General features: G+C 41.4%; 1 protein-coding gene across 1 annotated transcript in view; it reads left to right on the forward strand.

Annotated features, from left to right (window-relative positions):
* The first annotated feature begins 762 nt into the window (after window positions 1-762).
* The window catches only part of FER1L6 (fer-1 like family member 6), a 72,110-nt gene continuing 50,522 nt past the window's right edge, over window positions 763-22,350 (forward strand). Inside the window, exons 1-10 of the mRNA XM_027726978.2 lie at window positions 763-778; window positions 10,329-10,411; window positions 11,689-11,815; window positions 12,432-12,486; window positions 12,582-12,713; window positions 13,352-13,414; window positions 17,083-17,161; window positions 18,603-18,759; window positions 19,815-20,001; window positions 21,589-21,781. Of these exons, the coding sequence (XP_027582779.2) occupies window positions 10,348-10,411; window positions 11,689-11,815; window positions 12,432-12,486; window positions 12,582-12,713; window positions 13,352-13,414; window positions 17,083-17,161; window positions 18,603-18,759; window positions 19,815-20,001; window positions 21,589-21,781 (1,057 nt within the window). The 5' untranslated portion in view covers window positions 763-778; window positions 10,329-10,347. The remainder of the gene's footprint in view (window positions 779-10,328; window positions 10,412-11,688; window positions 11,816-12,431; window positions 12,487-12,581; window positions 12,714-13,351; window positions 13,415-17,082; window positions 17,162-18,602; window positions 18,760-19,814; window positions 20,002-21,588; window positions 21,782-22,350) is intronic.

Genomic DNA, 22,350 nt, shown 5'->3' on the forward strand with positions numbered 1-22,350 from the left:
ACCCACAATCCTGAGTCCTGTACTTTGGGCTGCAACAGGGAGAAGTCAGGGAAGGTATGGATGGAAAAAGAGAAAAAATAGAGAAAAAGAAATTATGTTCCTGTTAAAAAATAAGTGGGTGCAAATTTCAAGAATACTTTAAATTGACCTTTTTTTCCAGAGAGTGGTTGCTAGGTCTATAGAAAATCCAAATGTTTTTAAGGTGTCTTGATGGGTGTGAAAATCTTGGTGGCCTTTTAGCTCAGAGCTGTTGTTCAAGGGCAGCACTTGGGTCACTGATTGGCTCTTGCAGTTCCCTGCAAAGCAAGAGGAGTTAATGTTTGCAGAGGGGTAAGTCTTTGTTCTTGTTCAGTGTTTACCAAATTGACTAACCAGGCACTACATTTGCTACTAGCAAGAAGTAAACTTTAATGCAGCCTTAAATGCAAATAGGACAAGAGGAAACAGCCTCAAGTGTTGCCAGGGGAGGTTTAGATTGGATATTGCAAAAAATTTCTTCACTGAATTGTTTATCAAGCATTGGAACAGGCTGCCCAGGGAAGTGGTTGAGTCACCATCCCTGGAGGTATTTAAAAGACATGTAGATGTGGCACTTAGGGACAGAGTTTAGTGGCGGACTTGGCAGTGCTGGATTAACAGCTGGACTTGATGGTTTTAGAGGTCTTTTCCAACCTAAATGATTCTATAACCTTGGAGAGCCTGTTTAGAAGGTATGAGGTAGCAACTGAAAAAAACCCAGCAGGATGGAGACCTCAACAGTGGCATCTCAGGCCCACAGGTAGGTCCAATATCCTCAGGAAATTCTTCCAAGGTTTGAATTAAATTCAGATAATTATATTTAAAGACTTTTTCTTGAAAGAAAAGAAAATCAACGAGTCCTTTAATGCTTCTTTTAACTGCTCCTGGGAGGTGTGATTATTATTTCTGGTATTTATCTAGTCTAGAATGCATTGTGCCAGCTGCACAAAGTCATGGGAAGTCTTTCTGAGCTCATCAGGTAATGGCTCAGGCTCCCTGTGGAGGGGAGGTGCAGGAACCGGAGAAATGATGCCCCTGTGTGTAATAACTGCTTTCTTTATTTTCTGGGCATGGGTTAGTATTTAGTAGATCTGTTACCCAGATCTTGTGCACTGAGATAAGAGAAGTTGTTGACTATTACCACTACAACCTGTTCAGGATGTGGCTTCTTTGCTGTCATGATTCATTATGTAGAAGGATGCTGAATGTGTCAATAAAAAGTCATTGATTTTATGCAGAAGGGACAGGATTTGAAAGAACAAGGTTGTATGTGCCGGGGTAAATGGCCGTTGTTTGCAGAGGTCCCATGCTGTGGTGCTGCTGCCTCTGAAACCTCAGAGTCTGGAGTTTTACATAGTTTGTGGCAGAACTGTGCACAGTTCAAAAGTTCAAATTATATGCTGTTCAGAGTGTGTATTATTATATCTGGTATATCTTCTTCTGCATATAACAACATCAAGGGAAATAATATGTTTTAATTAAAATGCTGAAAAACATGGAATCAGCTGGGTCAAACCACTAAAGTCTCCTGTAGCCCAGTTTCTGCCTCCCAAGAGGGACCAAAGGTAGATACTTGCAAATAGAGTCTGTGAAACAGGTATGAGCAAGGGATCAGGCCCTCAGCAGTTTCACACACTTAGAAAGTTTACAAGCTGGATGGATATCAGACACTCTGTCCACAAGCTCCATAAATATACCTGAAATCTCTTTGACTTCTTCAGCTCAAAAACCTTCCTTGCAACCTGTCTTATGATTTATGTTCTCACTGAAGAACACTTCATTTGTTCACACCCTCATTTGTTTTAAGCTTGTTGCCTGATAATGTCACTGCATTGTGGTTTTGTGGTTTTGGGGACTGAAATGGAGAAAATTCTTTTCTATCCATCTTTTCATGTCACTCATTATTTTATAGCTCACTTTCAAACACTGCTTCAGCTGTGGTTATACAATACCACAATAAGTAAACTCAGATACCTCTCAAGAACATGATGATCACATGAGACCCTGCTAACTGGGGATGAAATCACCTTCCTGTTCAAGTGTGTTCCAAGAATGGATTAGTTTTTTCACTATCAGGCTTTATGCTGGATTAGATATAGTTTTGGTGAAAGGTTATGCTATGTGCTTTGATCATTCAGACAGAAATGTGATAGTGAACAGATTCCTGATTGAAATCTAGCATGACTGCCAGGTTACCCAGCCATGCAGAGATTTGGTGTTTATGACCAGGGAATAAACAGAACATGAGAATACCCTCTGAGGTCAGATCCCATATCAATCTGGCACTGTGCTCTTCTCCAGCAGTGGCAAAAGGAAGTGATATTCAGTGAGAGCACATGAGCCTGGGCAGTTTCTCTGGTTCATTCTCCCCAGCATCCAGAACATTTTTATCATATGTTAGTGGATACATCCCTGTCTGGTCCTTTTAGTATTTTCAGTCTTGTTTTGTTGAGTGCATCCTCATTCTAGTGTTGTGGGGTTTGCTGAGTAACAGACAGCTCTGTTTTCACCTCATTCACCAGTTAAAGTTTACAAATTTTTATCCTATTCCCACTTAGTCATCCATTCTCCAAATGAGGAGTCCCAGCTATTTCAGTCTGTCATAAGCTGGCTTCTCCCACCCTTTTTCTGTGCCTCCTCTAACCGCGTTATCTTATTTGAGATGTGGAGACCAAAGTACGTGAAACATTGACCTGATTTATTCTGTGTCCTGTCTTATGTGGACCCTCTTGTGTAGGTTCACCAGTGCTTTACAGACAAAATAACACTCACTGCTTCTTTCCTTACACCCATCCTGACAATATCCAGAACTGCGTTGACTTTTTTAAACTGATGCTACACACTGAGCTGCTGACTTCAGAGACCAGCAGTGATGACTCCAGGACCATCTTCTTGTGTTTGATTGCCAGTTCAGTGCTTCTCAGGCATGCTTGATTATTTTTACTCGCTGCACCATCTCAAAAATACAGAATATTGTATCTTTTTCAGGCTGAACAGACTCTGCCAGGACCCTCCTTTGATCACACTTAGCAGTGTTTTCTCCACATTGCTGAGTTTTGAGTTCCTTTCGAGAGGAGCAAAGAGAGCAACGAGCTGTAGCCAAAATGCAGTAATTTAGTGGCATATGATGTTCTCTGTCATATTTTTATCTCATTTCTTATGTTTTCTAATGGCTGATTTCAGGCTTTGACTGCTGCAGTGCACGAAACTGAAGTTTTACAGAGAATTATCCTCAAAGACAGCAGAATTTCTTTCCCCAGTAGCTCATTTAGAGCCTGTTCTTGAATGTACAGTTAGTATGTATCATTTGATAATGACCACTGTATTGTTACCTTGCAATTTTGTTTTCTTATCTATGAGATATTAATAGTTGAGACATGTAATCTTGTAGTATCACATAGATGTGAAAAACCCAAGCTTCAGGACTGATACCTGTGTGTGTGCTACAACTGTTTTTTAAATAGTAGCTTCTCATACAGGATTCTGTATTCACTTTCTTGAGGAGCTGAAAATTTTCTGTTGCAAATCCTCGGACCTGTCAAAACAGTGGAACCAGTGGGAAAGCAGGAAAAATGGAAACAAGTTAAGACAGCTCATAAGAGCTCCAAACTGTGAAAGAACCACAGTAGAAATAATGGATTTTGGAATAAAGGGAAGCTCATTGCTGAAACAGGATGAAGGATCTGACAGTATAATGTACGAAGCAACCCTGCACTGGGAAGCAGAATAAATTAAATAAATAAACAGGAAAAATCTTCCCTTAACTTCTGAAATCCTGAGAAAAGAAGGCATGAAATTAGTACATCATTACCCACTTATTAAGATTTTTTTTACTTTCCATATACCCAAGAACATAGAAGCTATTTTATTCAGCCCTCTTTGATAATTAAATGTAGTGCAATAAATTTCTTGCTGGGATTTCATTTATTATCACAAATGACACACTAGCGTAATAAAAAAATGGTGTTGAATTAACCAGCTCTGCTCATGTGATTGTTTTAGATTGATTAGGCTTTTCATTTTGAAACCCCATCTTTGTATTGTAATTATGTTGTATTCTTTGAAATGAGACTTTTAAATTATGAGATAATTTACTTTTCCTTTCAATTTCCTTGACTAGTACATATTGTGGAAGTGATAAAATGAGACATGGTTTTGATTTACTTTTTTTTTGCATTTGGAAAGAAAGGATAAAACATTTTTAGAACCTCGAGAATTACGTTCCCTTTGCTTGTGTTTATTTGATGGAAATTAGAACAATCATGTGTAGATAATTATTCACCTTGTGCAATACAGTTTGATCTACTGCAAAACTCCTCAGAAAATGAACTTCTGTTGAAAGAAAACACCCACCAAGCCGCCTTACAGAATGCAAATTACAGAGGCACCTATTCAATTTCATGTTCATGTGTAAGAAGGCTCAAGGGTTTTTCCTCTTTCTTCAGTTTGTAACACTTCCTCAGTCAAGGCAGTCTCTGTACCCATAGCTTTACAATCCTGAGGCACTGAAGCTGGCTCAGGTCTGAGCTGCACAAACCTTTGATCATCCCTGAACTGCACAATTTTGATGGTTCCAAAAAGTTTGCTGAGACTGCTGCTTCCAGGGAAGAAGGGACTTGGGGGGAAAAAACAGGGTAGCTGCTCCAATAAGGATTTTTCTGCTGCCGGGAGCACATTGGCAGCTCACTCACCATGGCCACGTGAGAACTGGATGGTCTCAGGGGACACGCTGGATAAAACAGGGTTTGTATCTGTGTCTGTCCTCTGTGTTTCCATATCTCACTCCCTGGTTTCATTCCTCTGTGCCCACCAGGAGCGCAGCTCACACACCAGCACTAGAAAAGGGCATCCCAAGGCTCAAGGCTATGAAAATAGACCTTGATAAGCATCTTGATCTAATGCAGATTAAGCCCAAGACTGGGTTTTGCTTGAGCAAGAGCTGGAAAGCTGCACTGAGAGGGGGCTCTGTGGAAGGGGACAGAAGGTCTCTCCTCGAGCTACACATGCCTGTATTTAGATGGCTTGGCTTATTCTTCTGACCTTGTAACTGATGGAGAAGTGTTTTCTGCCATCATACAGTAAGTGCCTAGAGTGAAGTAGATTACCTGCACTCCAGAGGTGCCCATTTGTCTCTGGATGATGTGTGACCATTCCCACAGCAAGAAGATAGTCTCCTCATACGTCAACTCTCCAAGCACACACACCTCTGAAAGGATTTTACTGGAAGAAGAAACTAAGTCTAAACGACGTGGAGAAACTGCAAGGAAATTCTGAATTAGTAAGGTCACTTGTACTGTCGTACTAACAACCCTGAAGTGCTTTTTTTGCCAACTTTTCTTTAAATTAGACTGTAAATTGCAATTATTGGAAATCTGAGAGAACATTATGCTGTGCAAGAAGTGATCACGAACCCTCTGTGATGGTGGGAAAATGTAAATGAAAAAGAAAGAGCACAAAAGGATTTTTTTAAAAGCTGGAAACTGCTGTGGGTGAATCTTAATGAGAGGAGAATGCAATTTGTGAGTCTTTTTTTCAAAGAGTATGAAAATTAACTCAGAGACCCAGTGGACTTGTGGCACTGGTAATGGCAAATTAACTTTTGTATTTACAGAGTTCTGGTTCAAATTCACCATGATCTGAGTACAGTCATGTACTCAGCTGTGTTACGGTTGGTGTCCCACTCTTATTTACTATTTATATCAAGAACACCTCAGTGAATCACAATCATAAAGTAAAGCCCACATTGTTATTGTACATATGCAGAAGAGAAAAAGTTGTCTGATCTCCAGATTTTTTTACAGTCCCCCTATGAAAGGAGCTGGGAGACTCAGTTCTCTTTGAACTAAGCAATGTTCTTGGTTAGCTGAGATGGCTGATTTTTAATTGCTTCTAATCAAGGCACTTAAAACAGGAAACCTGTTGGTAGCCTGAAGGAATTCTTTCATCTGCTTCTCTTTGGACATGAAATTTTTTAATTGTGTCTTAAGTTAACTTGCTGGATCCAGAAAGGAAGAAAATCTTGATCTGTATTCCTGCACCATGTAGCATATGGGGGCTGTTGAGTTTGTCAGTACTATCACAACACTAACAATCTCCACCTTCACCACAGGTCCATGATGGGTGAATGACTTCTACGCCCCAAGTCCCTCCTGATTTTCCAGGCTCTTGTAGTGCCAAGTTTGTGCCTCACCAATAGCCAGGATGTCCTGTGGGGAACATGGGAGGCACTTCCTCACATCTTTGGGGCTTACCCAGAAGTGGCACACAGTTTTATGGCTGGCTTAGGGATAGAGATGGGCAGGAATAACTATCGGGACATTATCAAATCTGGTGAAACTACACAGAAGACTGAAACCTTCTCTTATTAAAATTTATACCATTTTGGGCAGAGGGGATGGAGTAATTTTTGAGTTTTCAGCAGCTATGTTGAAGATGCTGTTTGAAGAGAAACAGTTTGTGAAAGTTTGAGGAAAGATTACTTTTTTCTTCCTTCCAAGAGAGCAAAGTATCTATCACAAAAAGAGTATCCACAGACATTTTTAAGAAGGCTAAATAGTTTTATTAAGCAGCATGGCTGTTACCCATGTGCACAATAGTAGAGTGTATATACTGACACTGGATGAAAAGTAGTTTACATATCAAAGTGATGGAGCCTCTCTGTTGTGAGGGACTGATACCTTCAGTTCCCTGAAAACTTCATTTACTTAGTTTAGACCCTTACAGAGAAGTTTCTCTCTGGCAAATCCCATGCACAGTGAGTGCTGCCCTGCCATCTTGGCAAACAAACCCATACTCTTCTTTCCCATAGCTGACCCTTGCAGGCGACTTGTGCTTGCTGCCTCTCTGGTACTGTTGAGGGACACTTCTCTTCATGGTCACAGCTGCCCTTGGTCCATGGGTGCAGAAGAGCTCAGGTGCATCCTGATGCCCTCCTGTGCCCAAACTTCTGACAGACCAAAAACCTGAGACTGAAATACAGTTTACTTCCTAGATTGGCACCATTAGTTATGGTGAACTTGGCTGTTTCTCTATCTGTCACCCTGTGGTACCCTCTGCAGTTCTGTCTTTAAGCAGTTTCAGTGTTATATAAACATAAGAATCACGGAAGACAGCCCAGTTTCCACATCAGGCTTTATTAGTGGTCATTTCCTCCAGTCACCCTCTGACTCTTGCTTTGCTTGAGCCATGTTTTATCTGGGTATTATATTTCCACTCACACTGTCAAATTTTAGCGTTCTTTTGCACACGGAAGTTGTGCGTTTTCTGCTATTGTTCCTGGCATTGCTGACATTCCTCTTGGGCCTGACCAGTAAACTTAATTTGCTTGCTCTGACTACAATTTTTAAACATTATCAGCTTCTCTTTTCAGTTTGCAATATCTTTTCCTCCACAGCCAAATGCACCTTGAGTTTGCAGGTGATTTCAGATGTTTGAGCACTGGTTGCTATCAGGTGCCTTCAGCTGGTAGGTGCCTGCTTGTTTTGGCTAGTTGGACTGTGTGCTTCCCCAGGAAAGTTTTTATGCCTACAGCAATTTAGGCAAACAAGTTCTCTGATGACAGTGAAAAAAAAAAATTTGTCACTGCATGCTTCTGGCCAAAAATGCTGCCATTTTACTAAATCCTCTGTGTTTGACTCTGTCCCTGGTTTGTTTGCCAGTAGATTTAATAGCACAAAATTCTCGAGCAGCATAGGTTGTATCTCCATCTGGACTATGCAGCATGTTTATTTCCTTGGAAGAACTATAGTATGAAATCATGACCACAGAGAGCTCCTCTTGAACCAATGGAACCAATAGTTGGGAAAATAGTACAGAGCAATGTACTAATAAAAGTGAAGTCCTAGGTGAGTTGAAATACACCACTGCTCACAAATTTGTGTGGGATTCAGTGATTGTTCAGCTCTCAAAAAGAGGTGTAAAGAAGTATATTTTCAAAATATAAAGCCATGTAATTTTAACATTTCAAAATTAAATGTTTCAGATATGCTGAAATGTTTTTCTTGACATTTCAAATCGAAAAAAGACCAAATTGCCTGCAAACTGAGCCACATATTTCACTACTGTGTAATACAAAATCTGAACTATATTGGTTTCAGCAAGCAGTTAAAATCTGCAACAATGGGATTTACATTTTCACCATCAAATAAAGCTAGATGAATAATTTGCAATGACTTTGGATTTCTGAGTATAATTCAGATTGGTCTGGTTAATTCAAAATTTTAAGTCCACAGGCTTTTATTTAATGAAAATAGTCTTTCAGGATCAGTCTGGTTCCATTGATTTCTTATCCCATTTTTATTTTTTTATTTTAGTTGAGACATTCAAAGCCAAGGTTCCATTACTGCCCACTTCTTTTCCAACCACAGTCCAGTTTACCATTAAGAAGAACTTTCGTGTATGTTTCCTGTGTTACTGTGGCTACTTTACCAGACCTTGATTGGTAAAAAGACATGTGCAGACTCTAGGGGTTATTTTTAAATACTGATTCAAGTCTCCAAAAACATTTAAAGACCTGGAAAACTTGAACTGCATGCTCCAGTGCTCAGAGATTTGATTTCCACGCCCCAACTCCCTCTTGAATGATGAATCATATGCCTTGAAAACACACACTTTGAAAAAGGATGAAAAGATAAGAAAACAATGAAGATAAACTTTTCCAATGTGTAAGGATAACTGTGCTAAATTGCCCTCTTTAATCTTTCAGGGAGGCAGTTGCAGGACAGCTGGCATCTTCCCATCTCTCCTCCAAAATCTTCTGTTGAAAGGAGCTCTCTGGGCACAGCTTTATTGCAGAAAATGGTGTTTCTTTTCCATGTTGCTAAGAATGGATGCCATGCTGAGCTGGGCTCAGGGGCAAGGGGAAGAAGTCCCACCTTTCTCCCGCAGCTTTTCTTCTCTGTCAGTGTATCAGCTCCTTCCTTGTCTGTAGGGTATGGCAGAGCAGAAGCTGGAGCAGTAGAGCAGGTGTGAATTGGAGACTTGAAGTTCTTAGTCTTGTAGTTATACTTCATTCTGTACTTGTAAAGTATCACAACACCATTGGTGTCCTGTTGCAGGATCAGTGCTCCTGGAGCCTGACATGGGACAAACAAAGAGTTTTGTGGGATGAGGCTGGCTGGTAACCAAGGAGGGACTGGTGGATCTTTGTTGAGAGGAAAATACTATGACGTTTGTAGGGATATTTCATTTCACCCCCTGTTCTCCCTACTTCTTCTATTCACTAAAGAGCTGCAGGACCAATAGAAGAGTAAAATAGGAAAAGGACAACCAGTAGAGACCTCTAAATAGCCAGCCTGGCCCCGTGCTGATGCTGGGAGAGGTGCTTTAGGTGCTTAGCTTGGCAGCTGTACTGTCTCCTGTCTCGGGGCCATGGGGAGTTTGCCATCAGTTTCCCAAGAAGCAGAACTGCACCATGGGTCCCTGCTGAATGTCTTGCCATGGTTTACCTCCGATGGCAACCAGCTAAGGCCATGCTTCCCTGCCTGCATCTCACCTTGTGAACACATTGCATTCCTGGATGACTGTGGCAGGCTCCTGGCAGGGATTTGGGGCTAAAACTGAGTTGAAGACAAGGAATATGGAAGACCTAATGAGGCTACAGAGCCACTTTATCCAGGCATGATCTGAAAAAGGACCTCACCGATTTTTAACTGACATGATTGGTTTTCAGATGGTTTGATTCCCAAATGCAGTACAGGAAGGAGGCAGATAAGCCCCACACAGTTGATGCTGGGCAGAGGCATTTCTCTAAAAAAGCTTGAAGAGAAACACTTGTCCAGGCCTGTTCATAGCTTTACTGATGGAAGGGAGTGAGAACTAACTAAATAAAAGGCAAAGCTGTTGTGGTGTATGAGCCACTGATAGCATGGGTGTCATCACTAAGGAATTTACACAAATACATTTATGTTTATCTTAATTCAGTGGAAAACTGCTTTTGATCTGGATCCTGTAATTTGTCTTTTATCTCTGGTCTTGTCACAGGCATAAGAACGACATGTTGGGAAGTCAGTAGATCGGAAACTTCTTTGATTTACTTTCTTTGCATCTTCTTGCCTTTCTTCAGCCAGAAGTTTTGGCTCTTCTCTCATTATTTTTGCCTGTACATGGGCAAATTTTAAAAATAAACAAAATTAGATGAAGCGTAAAATCAGAGCTTTCTCTTGTTTTCTCCCAATAAAAGGAAATTCAGAATATAATGATCTTCCTTGGGAATCAAAACTTCCTCTTAACACCTCCTTGAGTTAAATTAGAGTCCAGCAGAGAAAAGACCTTGAAGAGACTGCACTGATCAATTTTCCTTACTTTTTCAGAAAGGGGCTGTTTGGTGGCATGAAGCTGAAGAAGAAGAGAAAAGGCGAGAAAGGGTTGACTATTACAAACAAAGATGCACTGGGTAAGGCCTCATAAATCAATATTGCAACTGGGAAGAGCAGGTGGGAGTAAAATAAAACTGTCTGACTTTTACATTAGAGAGATATTTTTGAAAGTATTTTTTTTTCTACTCTAGAGATGGATAAGTCATTACAGGTGTGTAATTCCTCCAGAAGTTCTTCTTCTTTTAGAAAACTGTGTAGGCCAGGATGGCTGGATGGGCTGGCTCAATAAAGCCGTGAACTTTACTTAGTAGCAATTCTCCTCTTAAATATACAGCAGTTATTTTATTGTATTTTATTTTATTTTGATGTGGGTACACCCATAGGATGCACAAATTCTCCTGTTTCTTTCCCTTAACACACCACTGGTTTCCAAACTACGGATACATTCCCCTGCACATCCTACCATTGTCATTTCTCTCCTATCACCACCAATTCACCAGGATCTGTAGTTTAGCAACAATAAAATCTTCACCTTCTATAGTTTTATTTTTGTAGTCTCATGAACTATTTTTGCAGCCCTTGAAGTACAGTGTTGTAATAAACCAGTCACATGTGTCTTGACTGGTGCTTGGGCAGAAACAGGAATGCTTATTTTGTACCATAAGCATTATTAAGCTAAAGGACAATATTTTTAAAAAGCTTATCCTCTGGTCCTTAGAGCAGAGCAAGGGGTTTGGGTTGTTGGAGTAGAGAAAACTAAAAATCATTTTCTTACTAATTACAAGGCATTCTTCCCAGCTGGGGAGAAGTTTTATCTGCTTTAGCCTCAGAGCAAACAATAGAGGCTACTGCAAACCCATAATCAAACAATGTGCTCTAGAGCAAATAGGATAGGGAGGGCAGTCATGGGAACTTGGTGCTACAGGTGGAAAACTATGGACTTTTCCTCAAGGGCTGAAAATCAGGCTATGCCTACACAGATACAGAGACAATTTCACCTTCCCTGTGTTCTAGGAAGGCTGGACAAGAGCCGGAGGACAGCTGGGGAGCGCAGATGTTATATGAGATTGCTGGGGGAGGAACCTTTGTGGAGCTGGCTTGTGCCTGCCTGCCTTGCAACAGAAGCAAAGTTTTGTCTGTCTTCTGTACCTACCTGGTGCTTTGCACAGGAGGGGAGCTGCTACTGCAATCAATGCTGCTCAATACAAACCACTACTTATCTCTAACTGGGACACCCCCCCAAAAAATAAAATATTCAGTTCATGCTGATAAATCCACTGCTCTGCTCCACGTGACCTTTTTGCTAGAAGAAATCAGATGGGAGTTTTACTTTCTTGTTTGTTTTCTTCATCAGGTGATCATGATGAAAGTGCAATTCTTCTCCATGACAACCTTGGAAGAGGAGAAGAGGAAGAGGAAGACTCAATGAACAGCAATGCTCTGTCCAATGTTTTTGGATCCCTAAGCCCAAAGAGGAAAAGGTGCTCTTTTGTGTATCTTATCTAATATTCCTCAAAACACCTTTTCCATCCTTCTCAGGAATGGCATTGCCCTAGAACAATACATCTGTTGACAGATAATCCATTTACTGATGGCAGTGATCCCTTTATTCCTGCTCTCCCACATACAGAGTGGGATGTACTTGTCAGCAAAATATTGTCAGCTCAAAGATATCAACAGATGCTATCCAGTGCAGGGAGAGATTGAAATAGATCCTGTGAGTGCCTCAACTGTGCTAATGAACTTTGTTAAAGAAAACAAGCCAGAGGGAACAGCAATCTCTATACCAAAGGGCTTGTGCACTTGTTTTTTTCATTCAGGGGAGGAATGGAGTCAGGTTTGATGGGATCAGTAAGTGAAATCACTCCCATGCATGACAGGTAGCTGCACTGGTTTGTGTGGATGCCAAACATTTCCCTATTAACAAGTATATGAGAACAAAGGTGGTCTCTGCTGCTGAAATCAAGCCTAACAGTTCACAACAAAGCTACCTGCCATAAACAATACTAGCTTAGTGCTGAGAAGTCTTTCCAACATGTGTCTGAGTACCAGCTCTTGCCTAGAAATGCCTAATGACCTGTTTTGTCATTTAAACAGGGCAAAGCTGGTGACTAGAATTCACGAAGAGGAGCTGAAAGCCCAGAACTATCAGGTGAGCAGGGAGTGACAGCCCTTAAGTGCCTCTGAATTCCTCAGGCAGACTGGACCTGAGCCCAGGAATGTGCCTGGTATCCTTGTGCCCCACAGATTGCCATCACTATCATTGAGGCCAGGCAGCTGGTGGGTGAGAACATCGATCCTGTGGTGATCATTGAGATAGGTGATGAGAAAAAGCAAACAACAGTAAAGGAAGGCACGAATGCCCCTTTCTACAACGAGGTAGGTGCTTTCCCTTAAAGAAGACACTTTCTTCAGTGGCTCTGGGTGTACGCTATTATTTAGTAGCCCAAAAGGGGATGAATTAAGTTTGTAGAACCTGCATGTCTGAAGTGGGAGGTCGGTCCAGGGGGTCAAGCACCAGCAACAGCTCTGTTCGGTTTAGTTCTGTTTGCTCTTTCTCTTCTCAAACACTATCCATCCTGTTCCCCACCCTCTTCAATTAATTCTGCTCAACTCCCACTGCTGTTGCAGTTTTTCAAATTATCTACTTGGGAGCATGGTCTATAGTGCTGCTCACCCTGCCCATTTCCCTTCCTATTGTTTCACTGTTTCAGCCTTTCCTTAACATATGCTTGTTCCAGCTGGTGACAAACAAGACCAAAACAACCCCAGAAACCAACAGGTCCTTTGGGTTTCCTTGTGCCTCCTGTCCCTTTGACAATACCCTCTAGTCTGGGCCACAGCTGACACGAGCTGGGGGCAAGGAAAGGGTTTTGCTGTGTCCACCAGTGCCTCCCCAGCACCCTCAGTGTCTCACCAGGACTCTATGTGGCAACCCAAAGAGTTGAACCATTCGGCTGACTGTGCTGGCTGCCATCACAAGGATGATTCTGATCTGCTGTCACCTTTTCCCACAGTACTTTGTGTTTGATTTCGTTGGACCACAAGTGTTGCTGTTCGACAAAATAATCAACATCTCTGTAAGTACCTGGGAAAGCTTAGCACAGTACGTAAAGGTCATTGTTGTTTGTGTAACTTTGGCTCTAAATGATTCCTAATGTAATTAAAAAGAGAAATAATTTTAGGTACCAAGAGTGCTATAAAGTCAGCATGTAGTGTGGGAAAGAAAAAGGATAAAGGAGAGGAAAAAGAGGAGAAGCAGCTGGCAGTGATTTGAAGGAACATAACCCTAAAGGAAGATTTAGTCTGCCTTTTCAAGGACAGTCGTTGCTGGCTTGGCAATTGACAAGATAGAATGAGAAAATTCAGATTAGCTCACTTTTGTTAGCATGGTCATCATCCCTTTAAATTTCAAGCTGCCACTTGATTCAAATGACTGAGTTGAAATGTCTGGCTTATCTCAATTCCTCAAGTACAACTTGTTTCTAACTAAACTAGTCCAGGTACTTTATCCTCAGCAGTGGCTCTTGAGCTGTCTGGGAGTGCCAGTGGCTGGTTGCTGTCAGCACGGGAGTGGGCTCCAAGTGTTCAGTGATGCTTCCACTGCTCACTGCAAGTAAGGTTCCAGCGAAGCTATGGAGGGACCTTATTGCTCTCTACTATTACCTGAAAGGAGGTTATAGACAGATGGGAGTCGGTCTTTTCTCCGGAGTAATAAGTGATAGGACAAGAGGAAATGGCCTCAAGTGTTGCCAGGGGAGGATATTAAAAAAAAAATATTCACTGAAAGGGTGGTCAGGCTCTGGAACAGGCTGCCCAGGGAACTGGTTGAGTCACCATCCCTGGAGGTATTCAAAAGATGTGTAGATGTGGCACTTGGGGACATGGTTTAGTGGTGAACCTGGCAGTGCTAGGTTAACAGGTGGACTTGATGATCTTAAAGGTATTTTCCAACCTTAATGATTCTATGATTCTGTGGCATCTCAGAACAGTCCTGCTGGAAGACACATATGCTTTTGGACTTGGGGCATTAGATAATGATGTGCAGTTTGGAAGTCCAAGTCTATGGAGCCATGTTAATTATCTTGTCTGAGACTCATCACCGCATTTAGCAAGGTTTCTGAGGAATTAAAGATCTCACTAGACTCTGGACAATGCTGTATTTGTACTATTTAGAAATACCACAGGCTATGCCCTTCATGAACTGGGGTTTTTTTTTTGTTTGTTTTTTTGTTTTTTTTTTTCCAAAAGTCCATCCACTTTGCCAGATATTTCTCTGCAAATAAATAGTGAGTTGTTGCTTGAGGAAAGGTTCTTTTTCTCTGAAATGCTTTGTCAATTTCAAACTGTACACCAGGAAAGGGTTTCTGCTGATTGTGCTTAACAGAGACAAGCGGTGGTCAGGACCTATAGGGCACATCTTATACTTGCTTTTCTGGGCTGCTAATAGAGTGACTTTTTCCTACAGAATAAAAAGTGTTCATTTACACATGGCCAGCTGGACAACTAGGTTTTCAATGCTGGTAGTAAATTGTCAGTCTGAATCCTAAGGCTCACTTGAACTCCCCTGTATCACATGCACAGCTCACATATATGAAGTTCATACAGGAGGTATCTACAGACCTAATCTGCTCTTATCTCTGAGGACAGAATTTACTACAGGCTGAAAATTACTCCTATTTTGCATGGGAGCAGATGTCTCCTTGCTGCTATGACTCACATCCCAGTGTATGGCCCCTATATGTGTTTCTGACATGGTTCATATGAGCACAGTGCCAAGGCATCAACTCTTGTGTGCTGCTGCTGCTGTTGGGGGACATGTAGTCATTTTTCTCCAAGATATGGCCAGTCTTTCCAATCTCACATTCTTTTGATAAAGATTCCATATATCCAGTGATGGAGGGGAGAGTGCCATCTTTCTGAGTGTATTGGGGATGTGGCAAAATGTGTCACCTTTATCTGCTGTATATCTGCATGGTTTCATCAGGCTCAGCAAACTTATTTGATTTATGCCTGATGAAGGTGCAACACTAAGAAATTAAAGATCCTCTAGATAAAAATTACTTTTAAAAAAACCCCCACAAACAACAACAAACTAACCCAGTGCAGTGCTTATGTATGGTACTGAAAACAGAGATTCATTACCTTGCAACACAGTTTTGGAGAATGCAGTCTCTCAGGGGAGTAGAAACAGAGGAAATGTGTGTGCTGGGAGTGAAGGAAACCCTGAGGGATGGAAAGTTTCACAGCACTTGCTTAGCATGAATCTCACTTAAGGAGAAACAAAGGTTGGCAGCCTCCATTACCAGCATTCATGCACTGAATTTGCTTAATCTGTACAAATGAATTTATCTGCATATGAAAGCTCAAGGAAAACAAAGGAGATTAGTGCCCTTGTCCATCAGTTCAGCAGTTAGTGTAGCCGTATCCAAACCCTGCATTTGAGAGGAAAATGAGACTTTCAATTTATCAGCACCTGCTAATTAGTACTGAAATACTGCTGAAGTGAGGAATTACCAAGGACAACTGAGTGTGTTCCCTAAATCACAGAGGCACAGTGGCCCCAGCCCCTTAACAGAGAATGACATTATACTGCAACTGGAAACCTGAATTTTCTGGTGAGTCTTGATGAAAGCATCAGTGATCTTTACTTTGAAATTTATATCTCCTGCATTTGAGAAATACCCAAAATAAAGTCACATTACAAATCCAGTGCAAAATTGCAGAAGTCGTGTATCCCAATCCAGGAAGTGTAGGTCCAAAGAAAGGGTATGAGGTCTTCCAGATTCCTGACATGCTGTCAGAGGCTTAGTTGTTTACTTCCAGTGTTTAGAGTTAGCTTCTGTGGACTTGAATGGGCTTGGTTTCTCTTTGCAATTTGGTCAAGGTGTTCCAGAAAATTCATCCTGCTTTCAGAGGCTTTTCCACAGCCAAGAAATAGATTTCAACCTTTTAAGCTCTTCTGAAAACAGGTGATATACATTTTTTGAGAAATACAGTTCTAGCCTCTGCCTTATCTGTGAAGTGAGCCACATACAAGTATTTGAAAACCAGACAAGGAGATAAATAGATCTGGGAATCATGGTAATTGAAAATTATTAATTAAATTTGAATTAAATTAAATTGAATTCATTACTTGGCATGAAGAATAAGGAGACAGACTTGCTGGGGCCTGCTTGCCATCTCATTTACATCTATATTACTCCTCTGATTTCATTAGTATTGTGGGGGGTAAATCAGAATTGAGTCTCTTGGTTTCTGTGCACATTGAAATGTTGCAAAGAAACACTTCAATTCTTTGTCCTCTGAGTGTACTCAGTTCTTACAGCAATTTAGCTATACACAGAAAGTGATAAAATTTCTTCAGTGAAACCAGTTTTGCCCCGTGTGTTTACGTTCATTATGATTTATTTAAAACTGCCAGAATAAGTACTATAAGTGCATCTACTCTGGAGACACATCCATCTAATTGCTGCTTTATATAATCCTAGGACCTGGGATGAACCTGTGTGATTCTGCTCAGATGCCACTGTATTGTTTTCTAAATTGGCACAATATTGGGTAGGGAACATATTTCAAATGCTTACTGTACCTTCTGTGGCTATGCGTCCCCAGTTTTGGGTGGTGCTGGATGTTGCTGCTTATTACCTCTGAACCAAATGTGATCTTTGCCTCGATTGCTCTTTCTTATGCTGACTGGGAAGAGAGGTAGTGACATTCTTTAACCCTTCTTTAACCTTTTTAACAGGTTATGCACAACAAATTGATTGGGAGTGTGCTGATAGGCTCCTTTAAAGTAGATCTGGGGACAGTGTACAGTCAGCCGGGTAAGTGGTGCATTTTCTGCCCATTTTGTCTGTTAAATGAGATGTAAAGCAGGGAAGGAGAGGGAGATGTGCTGCTTTTCTGTTTAGATGCTTGTGGTTTATGCCGAGGGACAGACTTAAAAGTTTTTGGAAGTGTTGTGTTTGTATTTGGATAGCAGCCAAACTGTTGGGGAAAAGTTCAACACTGAAAACACTTTGTCAACCTGCTCATTGGTGGGAAGCACTTATCAAGGATGGCTTCTCTTTAAGTGGTCAGAGTGGGCAGTTCTACAAAACCCAACTTCACTCATTTGCTGTAGAGCATCCAAAGCTCTGCTGTGTGTGTTGGGGTAGAAGGAGTGGAGGGAGGGAGAGCAGGATGGAGAGTAGAAGGAATAGTGAGGAGAGCATGAGGCAAATGAAGGAGCAGAAAAGAATAGGAGAGTGAAGATGACAAAGAGGTGACCATGGGTCCTCTTGTCTTGTCATCTTCAGAGTTGTCCAGTGCTTTCTGAAATTTGAAGCTAAGAAAAGATCATCTATCCCTTTTTTAATGTGTTTTTACAACCAAAACATTCACAAAAAATATACCTCTCTTCCATAATTACTCAAGGACCTGGGCTCTTGGTCTTTGGGAAAGAATGCATTTAGGCCACTTGCTGTACATGTCACACAGGTATGACAAAAGTGTGAAGTTATTCAAGCCACCCTTTCTTCAGGGCTCCTGCAACAGTCACTAGAGAGAAATGGCCTATCTGAAGTGAGCAGCTTTTGTCTGTACTCAGACTGTGTTAGTCTCTGAATTCTCTCCTGTATGTCCTGCTCACACTTTAGCAGGAGGGTGGTTTCTGAGGGTTGATCTTGAGCTCATATCCCTGGTACACTGTGCTCTCTCCTTCCCACTCCTGTATACACCCAGGGTGATGTCCAAGGACTTAATGTAGGATGTTAGGACCTTTCTCAAGGGAGTTGTTGAAGCAGTGCTACATCAAGGGCTGTTTAGGGTGAATTGTCGTGTGCATTTTCCCCCTTGAAAGATGGAGCTGAACCTGCTCCTGGCTACTTCTTCTTCTTCTTCTGGTGGCTGTCCACCCTCTTTCCTCTGTTTCTTAGCTGTCTGCCAGTGTTACACCTGGCCACAGCTCCCAGAAAGGGTTTTGCTGCTGCAGAGTTCTGAGATCATCAGCTGCTGAAGTACCACCCAGCCTTCCACTGGGCTTTAGTCAGTGATCTCAGTAAACACAGATGAAAATGGGCTTTTTTTTCTAATGAGCTCTGGATCAATCCTTTGTTTGTCTTTTTTGTCACACAACATTTTGGACCCTCTAGCTGTGTCTGATAAACAAGCACAGTCCTGGAAGCACAAATGTTGTTTGATGTGCCCTTTCTGGGAGTGAAGAGGAAAATATTTGCATTTGTTTTGCATTCTCTATTTGAGTGTTTAAGCTTGTCCTTCTTACAGGTCATCAGTTTTGTGACAAGTGGGCGCTTCTCACAGACCCTGCTGACATTAGGACAGGAGCCAAGGGATACCTGAAGTGTGACATCAGTGTAACTGGGAAAGGTGATGCAATACAAGCTACGCAGAAAACAGCTGATACTGAGGAGCAGATTGAAAAGTACTGCAACAGTTTCTTGGGTTATTTTAAACTGCTTTCTTCTTTACTAGATGCCTCAGTATGTCCTCTGCCCTCCTTTCTGTCCTTTCCTTGTTAACTCAGCATTACTAGCAGGATAGCATTGTACACCTGGCTGTTCTGATGTGCTCAAAAAGAGTTTTTACAATCCTCTCAACTAAATTGAAAGGTTGGTTAGGGTCACTCCTCTGCAGCTGATAGAATCGGCCAAGTTCTGTGGCTAAGTTTCAAATTATCTCTGACAGAAGATTGATCTGAAACCAATTAAAGATTTCTTAAAACAGTGAACTAAGAAGAAAAAATATGAGGAAAAATTATTCCTTTGCCACTATCAGATATGTATGCGTGGATATTTTCCATATCCTTAGATAAACTCGAGTGCATTATCATTCTCCTTGTAAAACACAGAAGTTCAATGTGGTAAATATGCTACCAGCATACTTCAAATTTTACTGGGGCAATGCTTCTGGTCAGTGCTAACCTATTGGACCAAGTCTGTGGAGAGTCACGAAGATGAGGGAGAGATGGAGCAAATGGTCCACAGGGGAAGGTGGTGGATGTTAGTTTCTTGAGCATTAAGAAGAGCAGTCTAAGGGGTATCCTGCATGAAGAGGCCTCTTTTCAGATGAATGAGTAGAAGTATGTAGATGAAGGAGAGGCTTTGGATGCAAGTTAGAACAAGGGAATTTCAGAATAGATTTTTTTACCATGAAGATGGTCATGTGTAACAGGGGGCCAGAGAGAGGGGCAAATCTCTGTCCTTGAAGATATTCAGAATTTACTGGACAAGGTCCTGAGCAGTCTGATCTAACTGGACCTGATTCTATATCACACAGACAAGTTTGTCGAGTAATGCTGTATCATTTTCTCATGGTAATGAGAATTTTTTTAGTTTAGATGCAGAAGCAAATTCATACACCTTTTTGTGTCTTCTCAGGATGCATGCTAACTTGAGGTGACAGTACTGTTGGAAAAAATATCACTTCATTGTCTGAGTTTTCAATTTTAAGAAAACAGCTTCTTGTTTTTTCTTTCAGAAACCTCTTGATCCCCAAAGGCTTTCCATCTGAAAGACCATGGGCCAGATTTTATGTGAGAATTTACAAAGCAGAAGGACTTCCGAAGATGAACTCTAGCATCATGGCCAATGTCACCAAAGCGTTCATAGGCGACAGTAAGGACCTTGTGGATCCCTATGTGGTGGTCATGTTTGCAGGTCAAATGGTAATTGGGATCCTCTTGATCACAAAAATAGACCTTCTTTCCTATTAGCTGTGCTACAGGCAGGTGATTATGCTGATGTCCTTTAACTTATAGTTACATAAATTAAGTAAAACACATATTTCTGCCATCAGAAATTTTTCAGTTCTTAAATTATGCAGGAATACAGTGATGGAGACACTTAATGCCAGCAGATCTATTATCAGCCTCACAGCAGTAGGTTAGAGGCAGGCAGCAGGAGGGGAAAGAGGATTCTGTAGCACTGTTACTAAAACATCGAGTTACAAGACAGTGATTTACCCAGCATGGTATTAGGTAAGTGCTATGTTCTGGTCTCCCTAGAGTGAAATAAGGAAGCAAGACTGAAATCAGTAAGGATGGTTCAGTCTGGATTTTAGGGCTGTGTATTGATTTCTGAATTACTGTACTGAAATTCAGAACCCTTGCAGCTTTCTGTGGGTAGAGTAAGCATTGTAGCAGACTGTCTCAGTGCTGCCTCGCTTCATTGCTTCCAGAGCAACTTTGACATCAAACATGGTGTGACTGCTGAGAGGAGCTTCTGACTTTGGTGGAAGAGGAGTGTAGAGGAGGTCCAGGGGCTTGGTTTCTCTGGGGTACATCCATGAAACGTGTGTCAGGGAGTCTTGATTATTGGTGTAAATAAGGAAAGAATCAAACTGGCAATTATTTTAAACCAGCAATGTTTTCTGTGTGCAAGGAAGCCTTAGGGACAGGTTCAGTCAGTCCTTTCCAGACATTTCAGGCATGAGAACAAGGCCCTTGGTGCTGATTTCATGTTTTGTTGTGAATCCAAATTGCAAAGTGTTACTTCTCAAACTAGTATGGGTTAAAACATTCAAATGCATGAAACCTTCAGGTTCAATAGAGGACTGAAGAATACATAAGAATGAGTCACTGATGTGAGTTTGCACACTGGTGTATAAACTATGGTTTCAGAAGTAGTGTTCGTGGGTTTCCTGATTCAGTTCTCCCCACTGAATGTGAAAGCAGAAGTTCTGCCACAGCCAGCAACTGCGTGGATTATGATACAACCCTGACATCTCCTACAGTTTAGGAGGAATAGCTCTGGAACCTACACCTCTAGCATAGGCATTGACCAGAATGTGAGCCAAATAAATGGCTAGATTTTTTGCTAGATAAATTGCCTCGTTTAAGGTATCCCATTGGTACATGCAGCCTGGCAGAATTAATGAATTTAATCTTTTATGAGACAAACTGCACTACATCACCGCTACCCAGATATTTCAAAAGCCATTTGAAGATGTGCAATTTGCAGCAGAAATGCCAAAGTCTGTCTTTACAGATATATTTTGTGCAAAGGGACCCTGAAGAGTTTTGTTCCAGGTTCTGATGTGCAGGTAAGAATTCTTTAGCAATAACGTAGTCTTTTGTTAGATATGGAAGGCAAAATAAACAAGCAAATAGAAAAGCCAAAGTACTTTCAAGATAGGATATTTGTGCTTTAAAAATTACTAGAGAGATATTGCTAAGTGCAATCTGTGCTATGCTCATTGCCATTCTCTAGACTTCAACCCCTCTGGGGTTAAGTTTACTGGACTTCCATTTCAGGGCCGGACAACAGTACAAAAGAACTGTGCAGATCCAGTGTGGCAAGAACAGATTATCTTCAAGGAAATGTTCCCTCCACTCTGTCGAAGAGTCAAAATCCAGGTCTGGGATGAAGGCAGCATGAATGATGTGGCTTTAGCCACACACTTCATTGATTTGAAGAAAATATCAAATGAACAGGACGGTGACAAAGGTAAAGGTGAAAATGTTCCAGGATAATGCCCCTAAGGTAAAATCTACTTGCATGGAAACTAGGCACTGGTTAATCCCATTTTAGGAATGTCCAGAGCTCAAGTGTTGGTTCTGAGAGACCTTCTGTTGCTTAATTTGACATCATTTTACACTGTGCCTGTTGTATGGTGGTCTGCCACTGTCTTTCTTGTTAAAGGACTGCTGCATAATTTGGTACCTTCTTTGTGACTGTGGCAATAGTCTACTCTAGTCATTAAGGATGACTAATGTAAGTTCATAGTTCATGTGAGTTTCTGTTGGGCAATAAACACAAAACCTGAAAATCACTGAAAATCAAAGGCAGAGCAGGCTTGTGTTTTTTATCTACCCAGTAAAAGCAAAGTGTTTAGGTAACGCTCAGCTGGGTGCTATCACAGCCATGGACTAGTGTGTTGTCTGCACCTATGTGAGGTGAGGCTCACTACCTGGAGTCTTTTCACCTGTGTTTGAGTCTACATTTATAACCATGTTTATGTTGTGTGATCCATGTGTGGAACATGTTCAGTTATCACAGCTCAGCAAAGGCACAGT

The sequence above is a fragment of the Pipra filicauda genome, unplaced genomic scaffold, assembly GCF_003945595.2.
Source record: "Pipra filicauda isolate LSUMZ 115617 unplaced genomic scaffold, ASM394559v2 scaffold25_size4600443_pilon, whole genome shotgun sequence".
NCBI lineage: Eukaryota > Metazoa > Chordata > Aves > Passeriformes > Pipridae > Pipra > Pipra filicauda.